The following is a 20095-nucleotide window of genomic DNA, read 5'->3' as shown; positions in this document are numbered from 1 at the left end:
CGGGAGATCTCAAAGACAGGCTCAGGCTGGCCATAGAAGCCTTATATATGGTGGTTCTGGGACTCTTTTTGGTTTTGAAGCCCCTGTCCGTACTCCTCTCTCTTCACTGTAATGAAATGAGCATTTGTGTATAGCAGTGATATATTAAGCGTCTGTGCTGTGGGTTTTGCATGCAGAAATAAATCAAGTAGATTTGCCTTCAAAGCTCACAATCAGACAGAAAGCCTGATAGATCTGGAATGTAAGTTAGAGCAGGGGAATGAATATATTATATAAAAGGGCAAATAAAAGCTCAAATGACTAGTGATAAAAATGGTGTTCTGAGAATGTGCCAGGAGTGAAGATTCAAAGATAAGAAGACATAGTCCAACAACAACTTACAGGGAGACCAGACCTGCAAAACATGCTTGGAATCTGATCCCTGTTCCCGCAGTCCCCAAGACAGGGATGAACTGGGGAACAAATAATGCATACTTCTGCTTGGCTGGGGTTAGGAAGGGCTTCATGGAAGGGGCTGTACTCAATGTCAGGAAGACGCTTGCGTTGGTTGGTTGTGATAACACACACTCATAATCCTTACAATCCCCCACAATCTGGGAGGCTGAGGCAGGACTGTAAATCTGGGCTCAATCCTGGCAATTCAGCAGTTTAGTGAGATGCTGTCAAGCCTGTGCACGCTTCTCTTAGTGCTGAAAATATTATTTTATCTTGTTCTGCAGCTTGGCTTTTAAGCAAGCTTCTATTTGCCTTTCCCTTTTCTTTTACTAAATTTAGAACTTGTTCTTTTTGTTCTCTGTCCCACAAATGGTCCACTTTTGAATTTGATTTGCCAACTAGTTTTCCTTTGACTTCCTTTCCCCTTTCTCTATTCTCTTTCTCTTTAAGTAATCATTCTGTGTTCTCTCCTTTGAATTCCCCATCTGTATCAAACTGGAGCAAAGTACTTGCCTTTCCAGGGCTCTGGATGGACTGAGTAGGTATGATGTGATTTGGGGACAAGGTGTGGAGAGGTTCTCAAGTGAGATTTGGGGGTTGGGGTGGAGGAGGGGTTTGGATTAGGATTGTGACCGGAGCGCTCACTCCTCCTAAGTGGACCAGAGCCCGCAATACCATCCAGACGTGGGTTCATGCTGTTGCAAACAGGTCACAGACATGCATTGTGCTGGAGCCAGGGGTGTTGAAAGGCTAGAAACTGACATTCCAGCGGCACAAAGAACAGACTGCTTAGTAGAGGATGGACTGTTGAGGGGGCCAAACGGAACTAAAGGAAGGTGAGCAGGAGCTGAGACCCCTGAGCTAACAGGAAGCCTCCTGTGATGAGTCCATTGCCCATTCCCCTAATACTGTGTGCCCCTCTTAGCCGTCTTAAAATGGATCTCAGGTCCAGTGACAAAAGGAAACTAATTCAAGGTTTTATAAGTTCACGGGGAGCTCAGCCGAGGCCTTTGCGAAGTTGTATAGTAGTGCTCAGGTTGGGTGAAGATTTGCTCACATCTGTCGGGCAGAGGTGGGAGGGTTATAACTGCTCTCGTTCTGCAGCTCTGCACAGAGAACCCTTAGGGGGGAAAATGTTTACATACTGACCTAGGTAGGATAGCTAAGCAGTTCTACTTAGGGGAAATTTCGGATCCTCAGATGTTTGCAAAAGAATGACCACCTCTAAAAAAAAAAAGTAAATCAAAGAGGAAAATAAAAGACATATACTAGGAAAGAGGGAGATAGAACTTTTGCAATGGAGAAAGGGACTAAGAAATGGACGGGGAGAGGGGAGGAAATGGGAAAGGGAAAAGACTTAAATGTGCTCTGTGCGCGTCCTGACTCCCCACGATGAATGCAAGCATTATACACTGCGTTGATAAAAGTGAAAATTAAATAAATAACGTACACTTTCAGTAGAAGTAGTGGGAAGAATTTAAGGCGGTGACATATGGTGACGGGACTGGAGCTCCCTCAGCCTTTGGGATTTGCTGAGCTGGCAGGGAGTGTAGAGCTGCCCAGCACAGCTTTCTCCTCGGATGCTGCTATTTCCATAGGACCCGCATAGCATACTACTGCCTGCTTGTGTGGTGAGACCACTTCTGACCTAACAGTACCTGAAGCAGTCTATTTTGGTACTAAATCTTACTGCATATCAAACTGGTTTTCGCATTTTAATAGGACATCCACTAGTGGTCGCTTTAAATTTGTAATAGACTCCAAACTTATGTGTGATAAGTTGAGAAAAAAAGGAATTAATTGACACTTTACCTTGAAGCATGAAATAGAAAATAATAAAATACACTTTAAACAGTTTTAGTTAACTAACTTCAGATCTCAGTTGTAACTATGTGCTGAATCTGGAAATGAACAAAGTGTAAATTTGTGCTTAGTTTTTTTTTTTTGTCTTTTTCATTTTTATCGGTACCAGGGATCGAACTCACGACTGCCTGCTTGCAAGGCAGGCGCTTCTGCCGCTGAGCTAAATCCCCAGCCCTGTGCTTAGTTTTTTGGTGCAGTTTTTTGGGGGTGGCGATGAGCAAAATTCTCCAACAGTGAGATATATGTGAAGTTCTCAGGAGAAGCCATAAAGAACATTCTGGAACATAGATTTGAAGGCTTTAAGAAACAGAGGCCCTCCCACCTTTATTGACAAATAATAGGATTATTGTGTGCCCCTCCTGACCAAATCCCACACCCAGTGGAAGTTTCATGAGGAAATTTTTTCTGTTTGTTCTTTATTATCTCTCATCTATTGCAATTTGGCATTAAACAGAAAGACAGAGAGATTGCTGTGTCATTTTAATGGCGATGAAAATACTGGTGATAATCATGTTTCTGTTGTATTGGTGTTACAGTTCACATGATTAACGTGATCCTTAGTGAAACTTGGGTATTCATGTGGTATAATTAACATTTATGTGATGCTCTGAGAGAAATACTTCTTTAAACTTTGAAATATAAAACTCCTAACTTTTGTAGTGCATTTTGTCTTTAATGATTTTTAAGCAAATTTAATTTTCAGTTCATCTCACTTTCCTGGACTTGCATTTGGCAGATAATTTGGGCGTGAATTTGTCTCCCTCTTCCTCCATCAGTCTTACCAAAGGTTTGTCAGTATTATCTTTTCTTTCAAATAAGCAGCTTTCAAGTTAATCTCCCCTGTTTTGTTGGTTTTAATTCTATTGCATTTTCTTGGAAAAGTTTCCTCTCACCTTTGGATTTAGTCTGTTGTTATTTTCACCTTTTCTCAATTGAGTGTTTAGATCATTCATTTCAGTTTTGTATTTTTTAATAGATGCATGAGAGTCTGTATATTTTACACTAAGGATCATGATTACTGCTATTGCTGCTCTCACATATTTTAATATGCAGGGCATATGCTGTTTTTCAGTTTATAACAGTACACATTTTCATTATGATTTGTTATTTTACTCATGTATCATTTAAGAGTATAAATTTAGTTTGCTTGCCTATTATAGTTTATCGTCTCTCATTTAAACAAAAATTCTTTATGGTGCCAGGGATATGTCTGGAGTTTCCCATATGCTAGGCAACTGCTCTACCCCTGAGCCCAGCTGGACTCTTATTTTATTATGGGCTTAAATTTTTATTATATTTGGGTGTCAGAGTGTGGAATACATTATATTAGCTTTTTGGTGTTCCCGAATTGTCCTCTGTGGTGTAGTTCATAGTTAGATATTGCAAATGTTCTATGTGTGCTTGGAAAGAGTAATGTTTGTATTTGGGACTTGGGGCTTTTTATGTGTCAGGTTTTCAATTGGGTTATTAATTATTTTATATCTTTATTAAGTCTTTTGAACATTAACTCCTTTGCAGAGCAGCTGTAGGTTGTCAGAAAAGTTGAAGGGAAGGCACAGGATTTACCACAGACACCCTGACTGTAGCCCTTCCTCAACTGTATAACCTCCTTCATTATTAGCATCCTCTCTCAGAGTGATGCCTCTTGTATAGCTCATGGACCAATACGGACGCATCTTTATCATCCAGAGTCCATAGTCTGCATTAGAGGTCACTGTTGATGTTGTCCAGGTCTATTGATTTGGATGGATGTGCAGAGGTATGTACCCACCCTTCCCGTGTCATGCAAGTATTTTTGCTGTCCTGAAAATTCTCTGTGCTCTACATATTCATGCCTCCCTCCTCCGGCTACCACTATATTTTTAATATCTGGACTCCTGACAACCACTGATCTTTTTACTGTCCTCATAGTTCTGTGTTTTCCAGAATGTCACCTTGTTGGAAATATACGCAGATCGCCTCTTCAGATTGACCTCTCATTTAGTAATGACTATTTATATTTCTTTTATCTCTTTTCATCCAATAGCTCGTTTATTGTTAGCACAACTAAATGTTCTATTATTTAGTCGTGAAGTACCATAGCTTTTTATCCACTCACTGATGAAAAGATGTAATGGTTGCTTTCAAGTTTTGGCAACTATAAATACAGCCTGCAGATTTTTGTGTAGATACAAGCTTTTTTCTCCTTAGGTAAATATCAAAGAACATGATTGCTGGATCATACAGGATAAATATTTTCAGTTTCCTAGGAAACCACCACACTGTCCTGCAGTGTGGCAGTGCCATTTTGCATTTTTACCAGCAGTGACTAAGAATAGAGTTCTTGTTTGTACAATTCTTTGCCAGCATGTCATGTTTCCAGTGTTCTAGATTTTGGCCATTCTCATAGTGTTGTTTCCGATTACTAATACTGGAGTATTGGGGCCGTGTCACACAATGAAAGAAGACTTGTGATATGAGGAGAGGGCTGTTAATTAAAGGAATATTTTGTCTTACATGTTTAAAGGGAAAAAATGTTTTTAGAGAAGCCCAAAAGATAGTTTGAGAAAAGTGCACGTTCCACTTAAGTTGATAGCACGAGGAACTGGGCTGAAAAGCTTGAGTTGATAGACCTGAGAATGCTTGGGAAGGGCACAGAGAATGCACATACATCCTGCCGTTGTAAGGCTATGGCGCCCCTGCAAGTCATGCCATACTTAGAGTTCTTAGCCTCTTGTTCAGATCAGATCACCTCTGCAGCTAAGATGCTGTCTCTGTTACTTTTCTCTGGTTGCTGGGACAAAATACCTGATACCCAAAATGAAGGAAAGAAAGGTTTATTTAGCTCACTGTTTGAGGAGGTTTCAGTCCATAATTAGCTGGCTCCAAGTCAGGGTGGCACATGACACAGGGGCAATACTTCATGGCAGCAGCCAGGAAAAAAAAAAGCAGCCAGAGGAAAAGGGGCAAACAAGCCTCTTTTTCTCACTTATATTGTACACAGCCCACCACTCCCCTCCAACGCCAGAGTAGCACAAACAAAATCCCCTTACCCTCTCTTGCACAGGATGAGGATGTTTATTTACAAAGTAAGGACCCTGGCCCCGGCTGAGCCTCTCAGTTAAACTTCTGAACGGCAGCAGCACACACTGTGTGTTTTCACGGCAGGTTTTTGCCCATTAGGCCGTTTCCCTCCCAGCACTTCCAACAGATGTTTGTTAGCCCTGCTTTATCTGACTTCTGCTTCTGTTAGACTTTGTTTCCCACATTTTCCCTTTTTTAAAGAAAACATTTCTTTACATCATGAATCTTTTAGAGCTCTCTTGCAATGTCCTAATTTTATTTTCAAGTATCTGACTTGCTTCTTTTGTACCTTGATCACCATACTTTTTTCTTTTCTATACTTAATTTTGTTTGTCTTTTTAAATCTGAGTTTTCCCTGTTTTATACTATCCTGTTGCTTGTTCCTTCTTTACTCTTTAGCAATTTTACAGTCTCTTTCAGACTGATCCATCACTCCGAGGACTTGGCCATGATTCTGTGTGTGCCTCTTTCTCAAAGATCATCTGTGCTCAGAGTCTTCTCGGTCTCATTTTTTGGAGTTGTTTGTGCGGTTCCTGGGGTGTCCGTGGCTTTGGAGGTGTTTCTGCAGTGCGGCTGTGTGTTGCTTCTGCTGCAGGCCCAGTGGTTTTACATTTCCAGACTGGCTTTTGCATTGGTTTCCAGGTGGTCCTTTCCATCCTCATGTGGTCCATGCAGGGCTTTAGGTGCTCTAGGGCAGGTGTCAGTCGAGGATGCCAAGGTCTGTGTCCTGTCCTGCCTATTTGTACTACAGCGGCAAGGTCAGTGGTTGTGAGGGAGACCTATGTCACACCAAGCTGAAGATACTTACTATGTGGTTCTTGACAAAAAGCATGGAAATCTTGTTCTAGGGTAATTTTTCCTCCCTGTTCATAGCTCTGGGAAGGTGGCAAGCCTCACTGCAGGTTTCTAGACTGGCAGTCACTTAATTCCCTTTGCAGGCACTGGGCAGCGTTTTGTGGCTCCTGGAGTTCTGTAGGATGTGTCAGTGGTGTAAGGACTGTGCAGCTCTGTCCCCACACTGGGCCTAACCCCAGGCCCTGGCCGAGGCCCCTGCCTGGCTAGTATGCATGGAGTCCACTCTGGGGCAGCTCAGTGACCCTTGGCTTTCATGTCTCCATTTTTGTTTCGATCATTTAATTTCCTTTTAAGCTCAGTAATTTTTCTGTTACATTTTGTTCCCTATTTTAGATATTTGTACAACCTATTTTAGATATTTATTCAGCAACCTATTTCTCTTGTTGCTGAATAAAAAATTTCCAATGCTGGTTTATTGTTCATAATCAAGTTTTATTCCATTTTAGAATGAGTTACAGAAGTTCATGGATATTACATTTGAGAAGATTCAAGACACAAATCAAGCGTTAAGTATGTTAAAAAAATTTGAAAGGTAAAAATAATTTTCCAAGTTCTATTTTTCTAAATTGAGATAATATGAGCATAGTTTAGCTTTTATTATTATTATTGTTATTATTATTATTTCATAGTGTAATCAAAGAAAAGCCTCTCTTGACAGTCTGAGTCACAAAGTTACAGTTTTTTCCCCAGAGGATTAGGAGGATTACCTCTTTGAAGGATCAAGCTTAGCATACGCTAAGCTTTGAAGCATCTTGTGACTACCACAGTAATACTGTCTAATATTTAAGTAATTAAAAGAATTCTCCCCAAAGCTTTGCCTGCACTGTAAGAATTGATACTATTTTGATTCTTTTCATATGCTACAGAACTATCTCATTCTTTACCATTGGCATATGTTTTAAAGTCAGTGTTCATAAATAGGATTAGTAAAAATACTTCCCATTAATCCAAACCTTTTACTGTTTTGCATTTTGATCAGGTTGGGCATCCCTAATCTCGGTATTGATGATAAATACCGACTGATCCTTGAGAACTATGGGGCTGACATTGATATGATTTCGAAGCTGTATATGAAGCAGAAATGTGATCCTCCTTTGGCTAGAGACCAGCCTCCCATTGCTGGGAAAATCTTGTGGGCTCGTCAGCTTTTCCACAGAATCCAGCAGCCCATGCAGCTCTTCCAGCAGCACCCAGGAGTGCTGAGGACGCCCGAAGCCAAGCCCATCATTCGCAGTTACAACAGGGTGGCCAGGGTCCTCCTGGAGTTTGAGGTTCTCTATCACAGGGCGTGGCTTCAACAGGTGAGCTCCTAAAGACGTCCTGTAAGCGGTCACCAGGGTTCACACACCGCGGGCTCACCCCTCTAACATTTTTCAGGGATGGGCCTGTAGGGTATTGTACTTTATAAATTATTTTGCTCAATCTGAGTAATTGATTGTGTGCCATATTAAACTATGCTCATGGAGGAAAAGAATTATTATTATCTTTTTGGTACTAGGGATCAAACTTCTGACCTCGCGTTTGCCAAAAAGGTACTTTCATCATTGAACTAAATTCCTGGACCCTAAAAATGATTCACTTTGACAAAAGTCTTCAGTCAGCTTAAAGAAAGTCAATTGTTTCCATTTTGAAATTTTTAAATTTTAAAACAGAAAAGAATAAAAACGATACAGAATTTCAAAACAAAATAATAGGAGATTAATAATGGTTAATATATTGTTCATTGTTATCTTCAAAGTAGTTGTTCAGATTATCATTTTTATTTGATTTACAAACTCCTAAGTGAGAAAATCCTGTTTATTGTTTTCCTTACCCTATTGGTTAGGTTTCTTCCTTTTAAAAATGCAATGAGAGCTAGACTGTGTTGGTAAATACTAAAATGTCCATTAGACCAAATCTGACATCTTCTTTGGCTGTGCTCGTGGTTAATCTAGTTAAACTCTCCCATACTTGTGTTTCTTGGTAGATTGCAGGAAGGCGCATTTCCATAGCTGTATTCATTATACCTTTCGATACCTGAAAACTGAGTTTAGTAGGCTCTGTGAAACATTTATTAGGAAGTCAGCTAAACTTATCATGAAGCCAAATGGCTTTTGAGAAGAGTCCACCACTGCAGTGTCCAGTTGTCTATCAAGTGTGGAGGTCAGGAATGAAACATTTTATTGACTTCACTGTGGGCTATTATCATCCTGAACCTGAGGGCGATTTTCTGAGTGTGAACTTTGGAGAGTGAGTGAGCCCTTTGTCTGTAACTCGTGAAGCTCAGTCCTCTCAAGGACACTTGATGATCCTGACTCCCAGAAGTGGCTGAGATAGACACTCTGTGTACACACTGAGTATTTTGATAGCAATGACGTTGTCTTCTTCCTACAGATTGAAGGGGTTCACATAGGTCTGGAGGCTTCTTTGCTGGTGAAGGCTCCTGGCACAGGCGAACTGCTGGTGAACTTTGATCCTCAGATATTAATCTTATTTAGAGAAACAGAGTGCATGTCACAGATGGGTCTGGAAGTCTCACCATTTGCAGCTGCCCTGTTCCAGAAACGGGATATACACAAAAAGAACTTCAGTAACATGAAGGTACGGTGCTTTCATTTTTCGTCTTCCTGGCTAGTCCTAGAGTACATTTAGAAATCTGGTGCTGTGTTATATTGGATTACAGAAAGTGGCCAGGGTGAGGGAGGGGCAGTGCCCTGGCATGAGGCTGCAGTGTCAACTAGATCAGGCCCTGACAGACCTTGTACGCCAACAATGGAAGCTGTAGTCTAATTTTGAGTGTACCAAGGAACCATTGGAGAGCTTTGAGCTGGAGAGAAAGGCACAGTATCATTCATAATTAAAACCATCCTTGTTGTGGTATAGGAGATGGCTTTTAATGCAGGCACCAGTGTTAACGAGAAGCCAGGTTGTAGTTGGTGGTAGCTTGAACTATAATGGCAGCAAAGATGATCAGAAAATTTACAGCTATGCCAGCCAGCAGATTATAAGGAAGCTTCAGGATAACTGAGAAGGCTACCCTGTATTTCCGTGGGGGTTGCATCCTGCAGAACTTGTACAATAATATCTATTGGTCCTGATGGTAAGTCCCTTTTATGAAGATGACAATGACTTGAGCTAGTTTCTTTTGGAGGACAGGTGGAAATCAGTAGTTTCTTTCTAGACACGAGATCTCCAATTGGAGATGTTATCCATACTATCAGACGTGTAAGTCTGGAGTTCAGTGGAACTGTAAAAGTTGAAGGCAAACTTTTGACAGCGGAATATACTTTTGTGTATTCACTCATTGTTCTGGGTGAGAATTCACAGGGAGAGAATACAGACAGAGAAGGGTAGAGGGCCATGCAGTAAATGTGAGCTTAATTATAATATTGACCTGTGTGCTAGAAGAGACAAATATGCAAATAAAGAACTAGATTTTAAAGTGGTACGAGACCAAGTGTGAAGGAAGCCAAAAGTAAGAAAAACCTCATAAAGGTGATGATGTTCACTAGAGATAAAGGCTGCTGCCCAGAGGATGAGAGCCATGAGGTCAGAGATACAGCCGTGGTGCTCAACAACGTGGAAAACTATTATTAAAATTTCATAGTGGTTAACATATGTTAACATCGAGGCCATCATTTGCATGAAGCTTTACATTTTAAGCCATTTTCATGCTCACTATTTAAGTTTATCTTTCTCACCACCATGTTATATAGGTTGGACAGGACACTGTTTTACAGGTGACAAAAACTGTGACTCAGGTTGAATGGCTTATCCAAGGTTGGCTAAGTGACTGAATTAGGACCAGATCTAGGCTTGGTTTTTCTACTACTTCATCCTATATTATGAAGTTAATCTTGGCAATGGACAGACATTCTGCAAATGTGGACTCATAAAGTAGCATGTTGGAGTTTTTATATTCTAGTTTCTTAGAAAAACCATTTAGTCAATCTACATATTGACAAAGAAAACAGTATTACTAAGAGATCATTTATATGACTATACAGTTGCTAATGATTATCTTGTCTGCAGTGTTATGATTTTAGTTATCTGCTGCAGACAGCATGCAACCTCAGGTGTAATGGCTTTTAACCAACATTTCATGATATCTTGTGGTTTTGTGGTTAAAGAATATGAGCAGGGCTTGCAAGATGCACTCAACTTGCTTATGGACCAGAGCATCCATACATGATGCTCACTGTGGGGCCGCAGGGTAGTACAATTTCAAGAGCAACTACACAGTGAACGAGGAGGAGGGGGAGGAGGCCACATGACCTTTAGGACGGCCTGGAATGTCTCAGCATTTTGTCAGCTGTGCCCTGCCAGTCTCCATCAGCCTGTTTCAATTTTGGAGAAGGCACAGAGACCCAATCCTATGCAGACAGGAGGAGCTAAAGTATTTTAAAGCCACCACAGTTGTAAATGACATTTCAGCATGTAAATGATCTGAATGATGTTTATTATACCTGGGAGTTTAAAGAGTTAATTGTCCCTTCTCAACATGATTTTGGCATTTTTGAGGGATGATCTAACCCTCACCCCCATAGATGCAGAGTTTTGAATCTTTAATAGAATTTTCAGGCATTTTACCTTTATGAAAAGTAGCTGGGAGCTTGACAAGAGAGTTGAAAGCAGCACAGGCTAACAGTGAAGTGCATAGCTTCCGAAACTTATTTGATGGGGATTCCAGCTATTATCTTTGGGTGAATTACTTTAGCTTCTAAGCCTTGGCTTCTCATTTGTAAAATGAATGCATAATACCTCTTGGGGTTAAAGGATTAAAGGTGAGAAGTAGAAAGCCACTGCAGGCAGACTCTGGGAACTGTTTCTCAGATGGGATAAGTGATAGACCCTGAGAAATAGGTGGGCAGTACATAAAGCTTTAGGAAATGTGTAAGTAGCTGTTAATAGAACCATCAAATTTAGGCTTCCTTACAGTGGCTTTCCTGGAAATTGAAAGGCATTATAGAAATCGAGGGAAAAGAATTGTATGAAGAAAGAACTATAAAGACCATTTAGGAAATGTTGCATTAAAAAAAAATTCTCCAAGGCCTTTAAGATTTCTTATATCCTTATGGAAGGCTTCTCAGAAGCAGTAATACTAGTTGTGCTGTCCAAAAATAGAGCTATTGTATACAGAATTTTTCAAATGTACTCATCCAAGGATCGTTTTTATTAAGGACCCTGTTGGAGCTAGGACCCCAAGGAAACATTAGAAATTATTGAGCTAGTATCAAGGATATATTATTATCTGCATTATAATTACAGGCTTAAAATGATTCTATTTAAGAAACACATTCAAGTTACCTTCTTATAGTTAATTACTATTGACATTATGCTAGAAGGTAGAAGTGCTATCAAACTATTTAAAAATGCTAATGTCTAGACAAAATTTCAATGTTCTACAATAAGTGAATTTTAGTGGAGAATCAAAATCCATAAGTTTTGGACCATAGATACTCCCTCTGATAACAACTAATTAATTAATAAGAGAAATATTGATTTATCATCTCCTATGTTCTAGCTATAGTATCAGGCATCTGAACAAATCAGATGAAATTCCTGGCTTTGTGTAACTTTAAGGGTGATTCTTTATTATTATGGGATTGTGTATCAATGAATGTATTATTAAGTTGAAAATATTTTATATCCAAAAAACACTTAAAACATCTAACTTACTGAACATCATAGCCTATTGTAAATGTGATTAGAACACTTACGTTAGCCTACAGTTGGGGAAATCATCTAACACAAAGCCTATTTTATAACAAAGTGTTGACTATCTCATGCAGCTTATTGAATGCATGTATCAAAAATGCTGGTACCATCATATACTGCAGAGTTTTGCTTGTTTACTCTCATGATTTCACGGTCGATTGGGACTCTGGCTCACTGCTGCTTCTAGCATCTTAAGAATGTACCATTACGGATGTTGTTAGCACAGGAAAAGATCGAAATTCAAAAATTCAAATGATTCTGAATTTCTCCTGATTGCTTTTCATCTTTGCAGTATTTTAAGTCTGAACTGTCTGTATTCTTTTTGGGTAAGACAGAAAATAAGCGATGAATAATCTTACATAGGTCAGTTATGTAGTGTATTGGAATGCAGAGATAACTGTTAGAAAAAATAGAGCAGAGTATAGAACATATGGTGTTGACTGAGCATCTTAAATAGGTTGTCAGGGCAGGCCTAATGGAGAAGGTGCCATTTGAGGAATTATTTCAAGGAGGGCCAAAGGCCCCAAGGCTCTGAATCAGCAAGGAAGATATTAGGGCAGAAACACATCAGCGGATGGAGGAAGTAGGAGATGAGAACAGAGAAGCAGTGGGAATTAGACTGGGGAGAGCCATGACTCGCCACGTCTTTGGATAAGAGCTGGTGCCCTGAATTACCTGGGACCATGTAGCCATGTAAGCAGAGGAGTAAAACATTCTGACTTAACGTTTTGAAAGTTCACTCTTGCAGCTAAGTTAGGTCTATAGTATAAGAGGCATGGGTGGAAGCAAAGAGACAAGGCAGATCACTGCAGTGGTTAGTGTAAGACTCTGGGAGGGTAATAGCGATGGGCATGGTAAGCAGATCAGAGACAGAATGTCTTTTGAATACAGAACAAACCGGATAAGCTGATGAATTCCACATCAACTTGAAAGAGGATTCTCAATGATGACTCTGAGTTTTGCTAGTGGGCTGGCAGGATGGATTGCCATTAGCTGACTTGGAGACTGCTGTAGGCAGAGAGAGTTTTGGGGGAAGAGCAGAGTTGCAGATTTGGACATGTTGGGTCTGAAGATGTCTATTAGAAATCCAAGTGTAGAATGGTTAAGTATTGACTGTTGGTATATGTGACTCTAGACCTCAGAGTGAGGTGTGTGTGGTGAGCAGTTTATTTTTGGCATTATGGGTAATATTGAAAGCCACAGTGCTTGTTGAACTCAACACTGGCTCCTGACTCTCTCCCTGTGTGCTTTGAGTCATGCATGAAGATTGGGCTTCTAGTTCCAGCAAGGGGCTCTGGTGACCCAGACACTTTCGGTGATAGGTGTGGTCCATGCTCAAGGGCAGTATGCACAGAGGGCAGTATGCACCCAGCTGAAAGAAAGAACTTTGGGATGCATAAGGTGCTGTTACCATGGCTTCCCATGGTTTAGAAAGGTTGCTTGGCTTTAAAACTTTTCTCCTCTTTTAGGCTGAGAAGTGTCTGAGAAACCCTGGTTCTTAGATTTTTCTTCATCCTTAGTTATAATTTATTGGATGAGGAATTTATAATTATAGAAACAGTCTTTGTTCTCTGTTATTATTATTATTTTTACCATTCTACCTGCCAGGTTATTAGAGCTTTAGAGTTTAACCTTAAATAAAAGTAATTCTTTTACTTAAAATGATATGATTAGATCTTAACAGTGGGATATTAACTGATCATTTCATCCTTTTTCATTACAGATGATGGTGGCTGAATACCAGAGAGTGAAGTCTCAGATCCCTCCCACTATCGAGCCGCTGATGGTCCCTCATTTGGCTAAAGTGGATGAAGCCCTTCAGCCTGGCTTGGCTGCCCTGACCTGGACGTCTCTGAATATTGAGTCATATTTAGAAAACACTTTTGCAAAGATCAGTAAGTCTGTCCCAGGCCGAGTTCTTTTTTTTTTTTTTTTTTGTCTTTTTCCTTTTTATCGGTACCAGGGATCGAACTCACGACTGCCTGCTTGCAAGGCAGGCACTTATGCCACTAAGCTAAATCCCCAGTCCCTCAAGCTGAGTTCTTAATAGCTATTGTATAATTTCTTATTGGTATAGTGATATAAGTAATTAAATGAGGATGATTCCTCTTAAGCTTTTCCACGGGAATTGCACAAAACTATATTAATTCAGTAAGTTCCTAGAAGGTATAAATATTAACTGTCAAACCTCCAAATTTTAACCATATTTTAATTTATTATTACTGTTAGACATTAGAATTTAAAAGGTCTTTAGAATCATGCAGCTTTGTATACTAACAGGACAGTGTATTTTGAGAGCTTTCTTTTACAGGTGTGGAAATTTGGATGCATCAGCATGCTAAACAACAGGACATTATAAACAGGCAGTTTCTGATGAATATTATTAGTCCCTAATGAGGGGAATAATATTTTTGAAAATGCATGTGAGGTGGTATATTCCATTAAATAGGATTTCCCCAAATGTGTGAGGAATCTTTAGGGAGAAAGGTTGAGCTCAGGTCCTCCTGGGAAGCAGGAGGACAGGTTGGTTTCCAGAACCCTTTCTAGAGCCTTGTGCTTAGTGCCGGAGTCCATAGGACCTCCAAAAGGGAGCTGTTTGTGATGCATTTCCCAGGGTCCCTTGGCTGCCTTTCTGTGGTGTGAGGGTCAATACAGTTTGGAACATGATTGTGCAAAGTTCTTTTTTCCCCATGAAAGACTTAGGTATTTCTATTCTCTTAGCTTACCTGGTATCATCAGTCTTTTCCTTTTCGTGGCCCAATTCAGCCTATTTGTTTTGAGTCACACAGAGAAAGCCCTCTTCTCTTGAACCCCATTGCCGTTTCCTCCTGCAGCCTCTGCTAGACTGACAGTTTGGAGCAGAGCCTCTGTGTTGTGCTTTGTTTGGTCCAGTTTCCCCAAACTGTCTGCACAGAGCTTTAAAATTAAGCTTTTCCTTCAGTTTCTTTTGCACGGCTCTCAGTTGGATGTTGTCTTCATCACTTTCATGTTGCTGAGATACGACATCTGACACTCACAACTTAAAGGAAGGGGTTTATTTTGGTCACAGTTTCAGTACAAGGCAGAAACGGCGTGACAGGGGACATGGCAGAGAAGCTGCTCAAGTCGCGGGGCTGCCGGGAAGCAGAGAGAAAATGGAGGAGACAGGAGGGAGGTTTTGCCTTCCAGGTCCTGCCCCCAGTGGCCACCTTTTCTGACCAGGTTCCTCCTCCTAGCAGCCGTTCAGCTCTGAACTCTTCTGAGGATGAATCCATTGATGCGTATAGCACCTCTATCAGCCAGTCACCTTCCAAAGACTCCACCTCAGAACACATGAACCCTTTAGGGAAGTCCATTCTAGACCATTCTCCTCCGGCCCCCCACACAGTAAAACCCATCTCATTATCCAAAATCCATTTAGTCCATCTCTAAGAACTGCCAGAATTTTAATAGTTCCAGCCTTACTGAGAAGCCCAAGTTTGAAGTCTCTTTTGAGTTTCAAAGCAAACTCTTAATGTGAGTCTCTGTTAAAACAAAAGAAAAAACAAAACAAAACAAAAGGCACAGAGTATTTCCATTCTAAAAGGCAAAATAGAAAGGAACTGGGCCCTAGTGAGACTGAAACACAGTGAGATGTTCGTTTCAGTTGCACTGTGTCCAGCACTGGAGGCGAGGTGCGCTGAGGCTGGAGCTGCCGATGGCCTGGACAGTCCCGCCCTGGACAGTTGCTGTTTATAGCCCTGGTGCCCTCTCTTGTGGGTGGCCCCCTTATTACCTGTGGCTTTTCTGAGTGCCTGGATGGCTGAGCACTGTGAAATGAATCCCAAGCAACTGAGCAACCACTTCCTTAGGCAGCCTAGCTGGGACAAGAGACCCAGGACTCTCTTCTCGAAATGATAATTTTCCGCCTTTCAGCCTGGGAAAGGTGAGGCTGCTGATTTCTGAGGCGCCCTAAGCCATTTTTCCTATTGTCCTGATGCAGAGTACTTGATTTCTTGTTAATGCTAATTTTTTCAGCAACCAAACAGTCCTTTGACTCAACTTTGTGGATGTTTCTTTTCTGATGAAACTGGAAACTTTTCAAATTATTCAACTCTGCCATGTGCTCTTGACCTTCACTCTAAATCTGGCTAAAAGCAGCAAACAGTATCCATGCCACAGATTAAATGCTGGGGTGCAGCTACCTCTAATCTTAGTCTCCTGCAGGACGCGGGCAAGATACAGACACGTTTTCTGTAGGCACGTAACATACTCAGTCTGCAGTCCCACTGCCAATAGAGTCCTTGTGCCCACCTAAGACACTCGGCATCTGGTCTTTGCTTTCTGTATTTTTAGTCTCATTTTGGTCTTCTGAGCTGTGACAAGAATATTCTATCAAGCTTGGCTTATGGCATTCTATGGTTTTTGCTAGCCAGCAAAAACCCTTCTGAATTCCTCCTATGAACCAGCTCCAACAGGTCCTGAATCTTACGGTATAATCACAGGTATAATCACAGCAATGACTGTAATCTCAGTGTCAATTTCTTTTAGCCTCTTTCCCATTGCTGGGACACCCCATTCCAATCCCTTGATCCTATGATTTCATCTCTTCTTCCTGAGCCCCCCTTCTAAAGATCTCTTGTGATGCTTTATCTCTGCTCTCTTTCTCTGTTTCCTGTTTCTTCCCGTGATCTTTCTGTTGATCTGCTACCTGTGGCTGCTGAAGCAGAACCTAGTTTGTTTATAACATGACCCATTAAGAGCTTGGCTTGCCAGTAGATGTTCCCCATACTTTCTGAATAACTTAGGTGCTATTTATTCAAGTATATTTCAGAAATACTAGCACCGTGATAAGACAGGAAACAGAACGAGGAGTACTAGGCAGCACTCCCCTGCTTGACAGATTGGGAATTGGATTCAAAGACAAATTTTAAAGGGTCTTTGGATATTACAGAAGTGTACTTAAAACTCATTCTAATTTGGAGATGGAATACTTTGAATGCATTTGCAGACAACCACAGTGTCTTAGTTACTTTATGCTCGTTGCTGAGACAAAATACCTGATGCCCAAGTTGGGAAAGGAAAGGTTTATTTCTTACAGTTTTTGGAGGTTTTAGTCCACACTCAGTTGGCTCCAAGACAGGTGGGCATGGCTGGGCTGCAGTTCATGGCGACTGCAAACAGCAAGCCGAAACCAGCAAAGAGAAAGACACACCTTCTTCCTGCCATTACATCACATCCTGGCTCCACCCCTATGTGGGTGGAGCACTGACACCATCAATCCAAGGGCTAGACAATAAACCAATCACAAATACACAATGCAAACTCATGAGGCCTGGGGACACAAATACAAACCATGACATATAGCATCATAGGGGCAAAGAAAACCATGGAAACTGTCTTAAAAAAAAGGTCATAGTTTAAAGGATGGAAAATACGATCCAGAGATGACAAGTGGCAGCACATATTGCACCAATGTAAGCCATAAGGACAGGCCAAAACCCCATTTCTTTGCTTTCAAGCCATTATTCTTTCCAAAATACATCTCCCTAGGAAATAAAACAACTGGAGACTTGCTGAAAGTCTCTAAGGAAGCATTTATAAAATATGTAAAAACTTCCTAGTAAGAGTTATCACAATCAAATTAAACGAGGTTATCACAGTAGGTATTTGTAATATTCTCCCTAGAGAGGTATTAAGATTAGAGTGCTAGCAATTTGGATGTTTTATTAGCACATTAGCTGGAGATAAGGAGATAGTATCTGAAGAAACTCCACTTAGTTCTTGTGTTCTATTCTGCTTTCTGTGATTTAAATAAAAAGTTAAAGTTAAAAAAAGATCCAGTTTTTTTGGAAGACAGATCCTGTTAAGTCTCAAGAATAGCTGGATTCCTTTTCAGACCAAGTGAGCCAGCCCTCCTATTTACAGGTGGTTATTTGCATCAGGCATTTAGGAGAGGATTCCTGAGTATTCAGAATAGCAAACAGAACTTCCATGGATAAGTTTTGTATATTATAAGTATAAATGTATAAAAATTATTGCTATAATAAATTTTCATAAATTTAGCAACAATACAATTATAGACTTCAAAATGCGGAATTAGTCTTTGGGGGCTAAGAGCCAGGTGTCTCCAGGGATGGAGGTCCAAGGAAGAATTTCTTCTGTCATGCAGAGCAGCCTCTGTGCCTTGGCTAAAAAATGTCCCTCATTGACACTGGCAGCACAGCCTCCTCAGTCCTCTTCTCTCTGTGCCTCTCTTCTTGTGGTCGCATATTTTCCTGACTGCCTCCGACCTTTACAACTATACTGGGCTCCCCTGGATTATCCAGGACAGTTTCCACATCCCAAGTCCTTAACGAGTCTGCAGAGTCCCTCTTGCCATAGAAGGTAACATTTGAGGGAATTGGGATGTGGGGATTCTTGGGGATCCATTCTTTGAACTTGCCACACATGTCCTTGAAGATGCTTTAAAGAATCATTTAGGTGCAAATAACAGTGGATTTCACCGAGCATGCATACTCAAATGTTGGCTCTCTTTTAGTAATGAGTGAGTATGCTGGGAAGAACTCCTTGGTGTCTTGAGTAGCCTCTTTAAGGATTAGCCTAGAATTGTTTACAAGTGTTAGGCACCTCTTCTTTAGGAAGTTAAGGATACTTCCTGAGGCCTGTTTATGTCTCTGAGCATATTGTGAGCATAAAGCAGTGATTTTTCTCTATTCAATTTTAACTTCATTTCCTAAGGGAAAGAAGTATTAGAAAAGGAGAGATTATACAGTGTGATATTTGCTGGAAAAATGTATTATTCCTCAGGCGAGTATCCATTAACTATCCTTCTAACTTTTGATGTAGAATTGTTATTAGTTTTCTTCATAAATGGCCTTTTCATCCATAGGATTTAGTGTTCACCATTACCTCAGGAAAACTAAAAAAAAGTTTATCCTGTGATCGTAACATAAAAGAAAAATTAGAATGACTTCCCTTCACTAATATTTTTGAGTCCCTCCTGTGGAACAGGAGCTGAGATGAATGTGAAGAAGGGTGGAAAATGTGTTCTCAAAGGAGCTAAGATCGAGTGGATCTCAGGCGACCCAGAGAGGGGAGGGTGCGCGGATTTAATGGCAGGTCGGGGTTCCTGGGGAGACGAGTCAGCTGGGGGACACAGGGGAACTTAAAGGACGATGTGCATGGTGGCCCACACCTGTAATCTCAGTCACTCAGTCACCCAGCAAGGGTGACTCAGCAAGAGGGTTGTGAGTTCAAGTCTAGCCTGGGTTGCTTTAGAAGACTCTGTCTGAAAAGACAGTGAAAAGGGATGGAAATGTAGCAGCCCTGGGCTCAATTCTGGGAGAGAGAGAGAGAGAGAGAGGGAGAGAGAGAGAGAGAGAGAGAGAGAGAGAGAGAGAGAGAGAGAAAGTAAACAGAAACTTTAATTTTGATGTTCAAGCTGTCATTTAATTGTGTGTGTGTGTGTGTGTGTGTGTGTGTGTGTGTGAAAATGCTTCTTTTAACCTCTTGTACTCACTTGTGTGCTTCCCAAGGGGATCTGGAGCTGCTGCTGCACCGGGTGCGTGACCTGATGGAGTTCCGCATCTCGGCCATCCTGGAGGAAATGAGCAGTGTTCCTCTCTGTCAGCTCCCCGAGGCGGAGCCGCTTGCCTGTGAAGAGTTTCTCCAAATGACAAAGGTTGGGAGAAGACTGATTTTTTTCTGTGAATTTATTTTGTGATTCATTTTTCTATAAAGGTCATTGTTTTTCAAAGCATAAATTAGGTTTTGTTCCATCCATTATGACTGCCCCTGATAGATGTGATTCAGATGCAGACCCTTCTGACAGTAATTTGAAAGTGAAGAGAAAGGTATCTAAGCAGGAACTTAGGAATTTCAAACCACTTTTCAGGTCAGTGGAAGGAGACTTGCCATGAAGCACTTTCCTAGTTTTTCCACGTTTTATGAAGGACAGGGCTACTTCACAAGAGAGCGAGCTGGGATGGATTTAATCGAACAGTTATTTCAAACAACTTCTGGCAGGGATTTCTTCCTTAGTGTTCTATGGAGCCTTGTTCTCAAACTGGTGCTAGATCACATCTGCTTGGGGAAGGCAGAGTCTGTGTTCTAATATGGAGGGCCAACACAGGACTTACAGACTCATCCACTGCCTCTTAGCCTATTAGAATAAGGGCCCGCAGTTCTCCGTTACACCTAATGTGATGCATCAGGGGTCCCC

General features: G+C 41.0%; 1 protein-coding gene across 2 annotated transcripts in view; it reads left to right on the top strand.

Moving 5' to 3' along the window:
• The window catches only part of Dnah5 (dynein axonemal heavy chain 5), a 282354-nt gene that overhangs the window by 85526 nt on the left and 176733 nt on the right, over positions 1-20095 (top strand). For both annotated transcript variants that reach the window (XM_063257979.1, XM_063257978.1), the window contains 5 exons: positions 6663-6748; positions 7196-7517; positions 8590-8796; positions 13637-13808; positions 19410-19555. In XM_063257979.1, the coding sequence (XP_063114049.1) occupies positions 6663-6748; positions 7196-7517; positions 8590-8796; positions 13637-13808; positions 19410-19555 (933 nt within the window). The remainder of the gene's footprint in view (positions 1-6662; positions 6749-7195; positions 7518-8589; positions 8797-13636; positions 13809-19409; positions 19556-20095) is intronic.

Source organism: Cavia porcellus, unplaced genomic scaffold, assembly GCF_034190915.1.
Source record: "Cavia porcellus strain 051 isolate PalLab524CR breed Dunkin Hartley unplaced genomic scaffold, mCavPor4.1 scaffold_11, whole genome shotgun sequence".
Classification (NCBI taxonomy): domain Eukaryota; kingdom Metazoa; phylum Chordata; class Mammalia; order Rodentia; family Caviidae; genus Cavia; species Cavia porcellus.
Note: the sequence above shows the minus strand (reverse complement) of the source record. Positions and strands in the feature narration are given on the sequence as shown.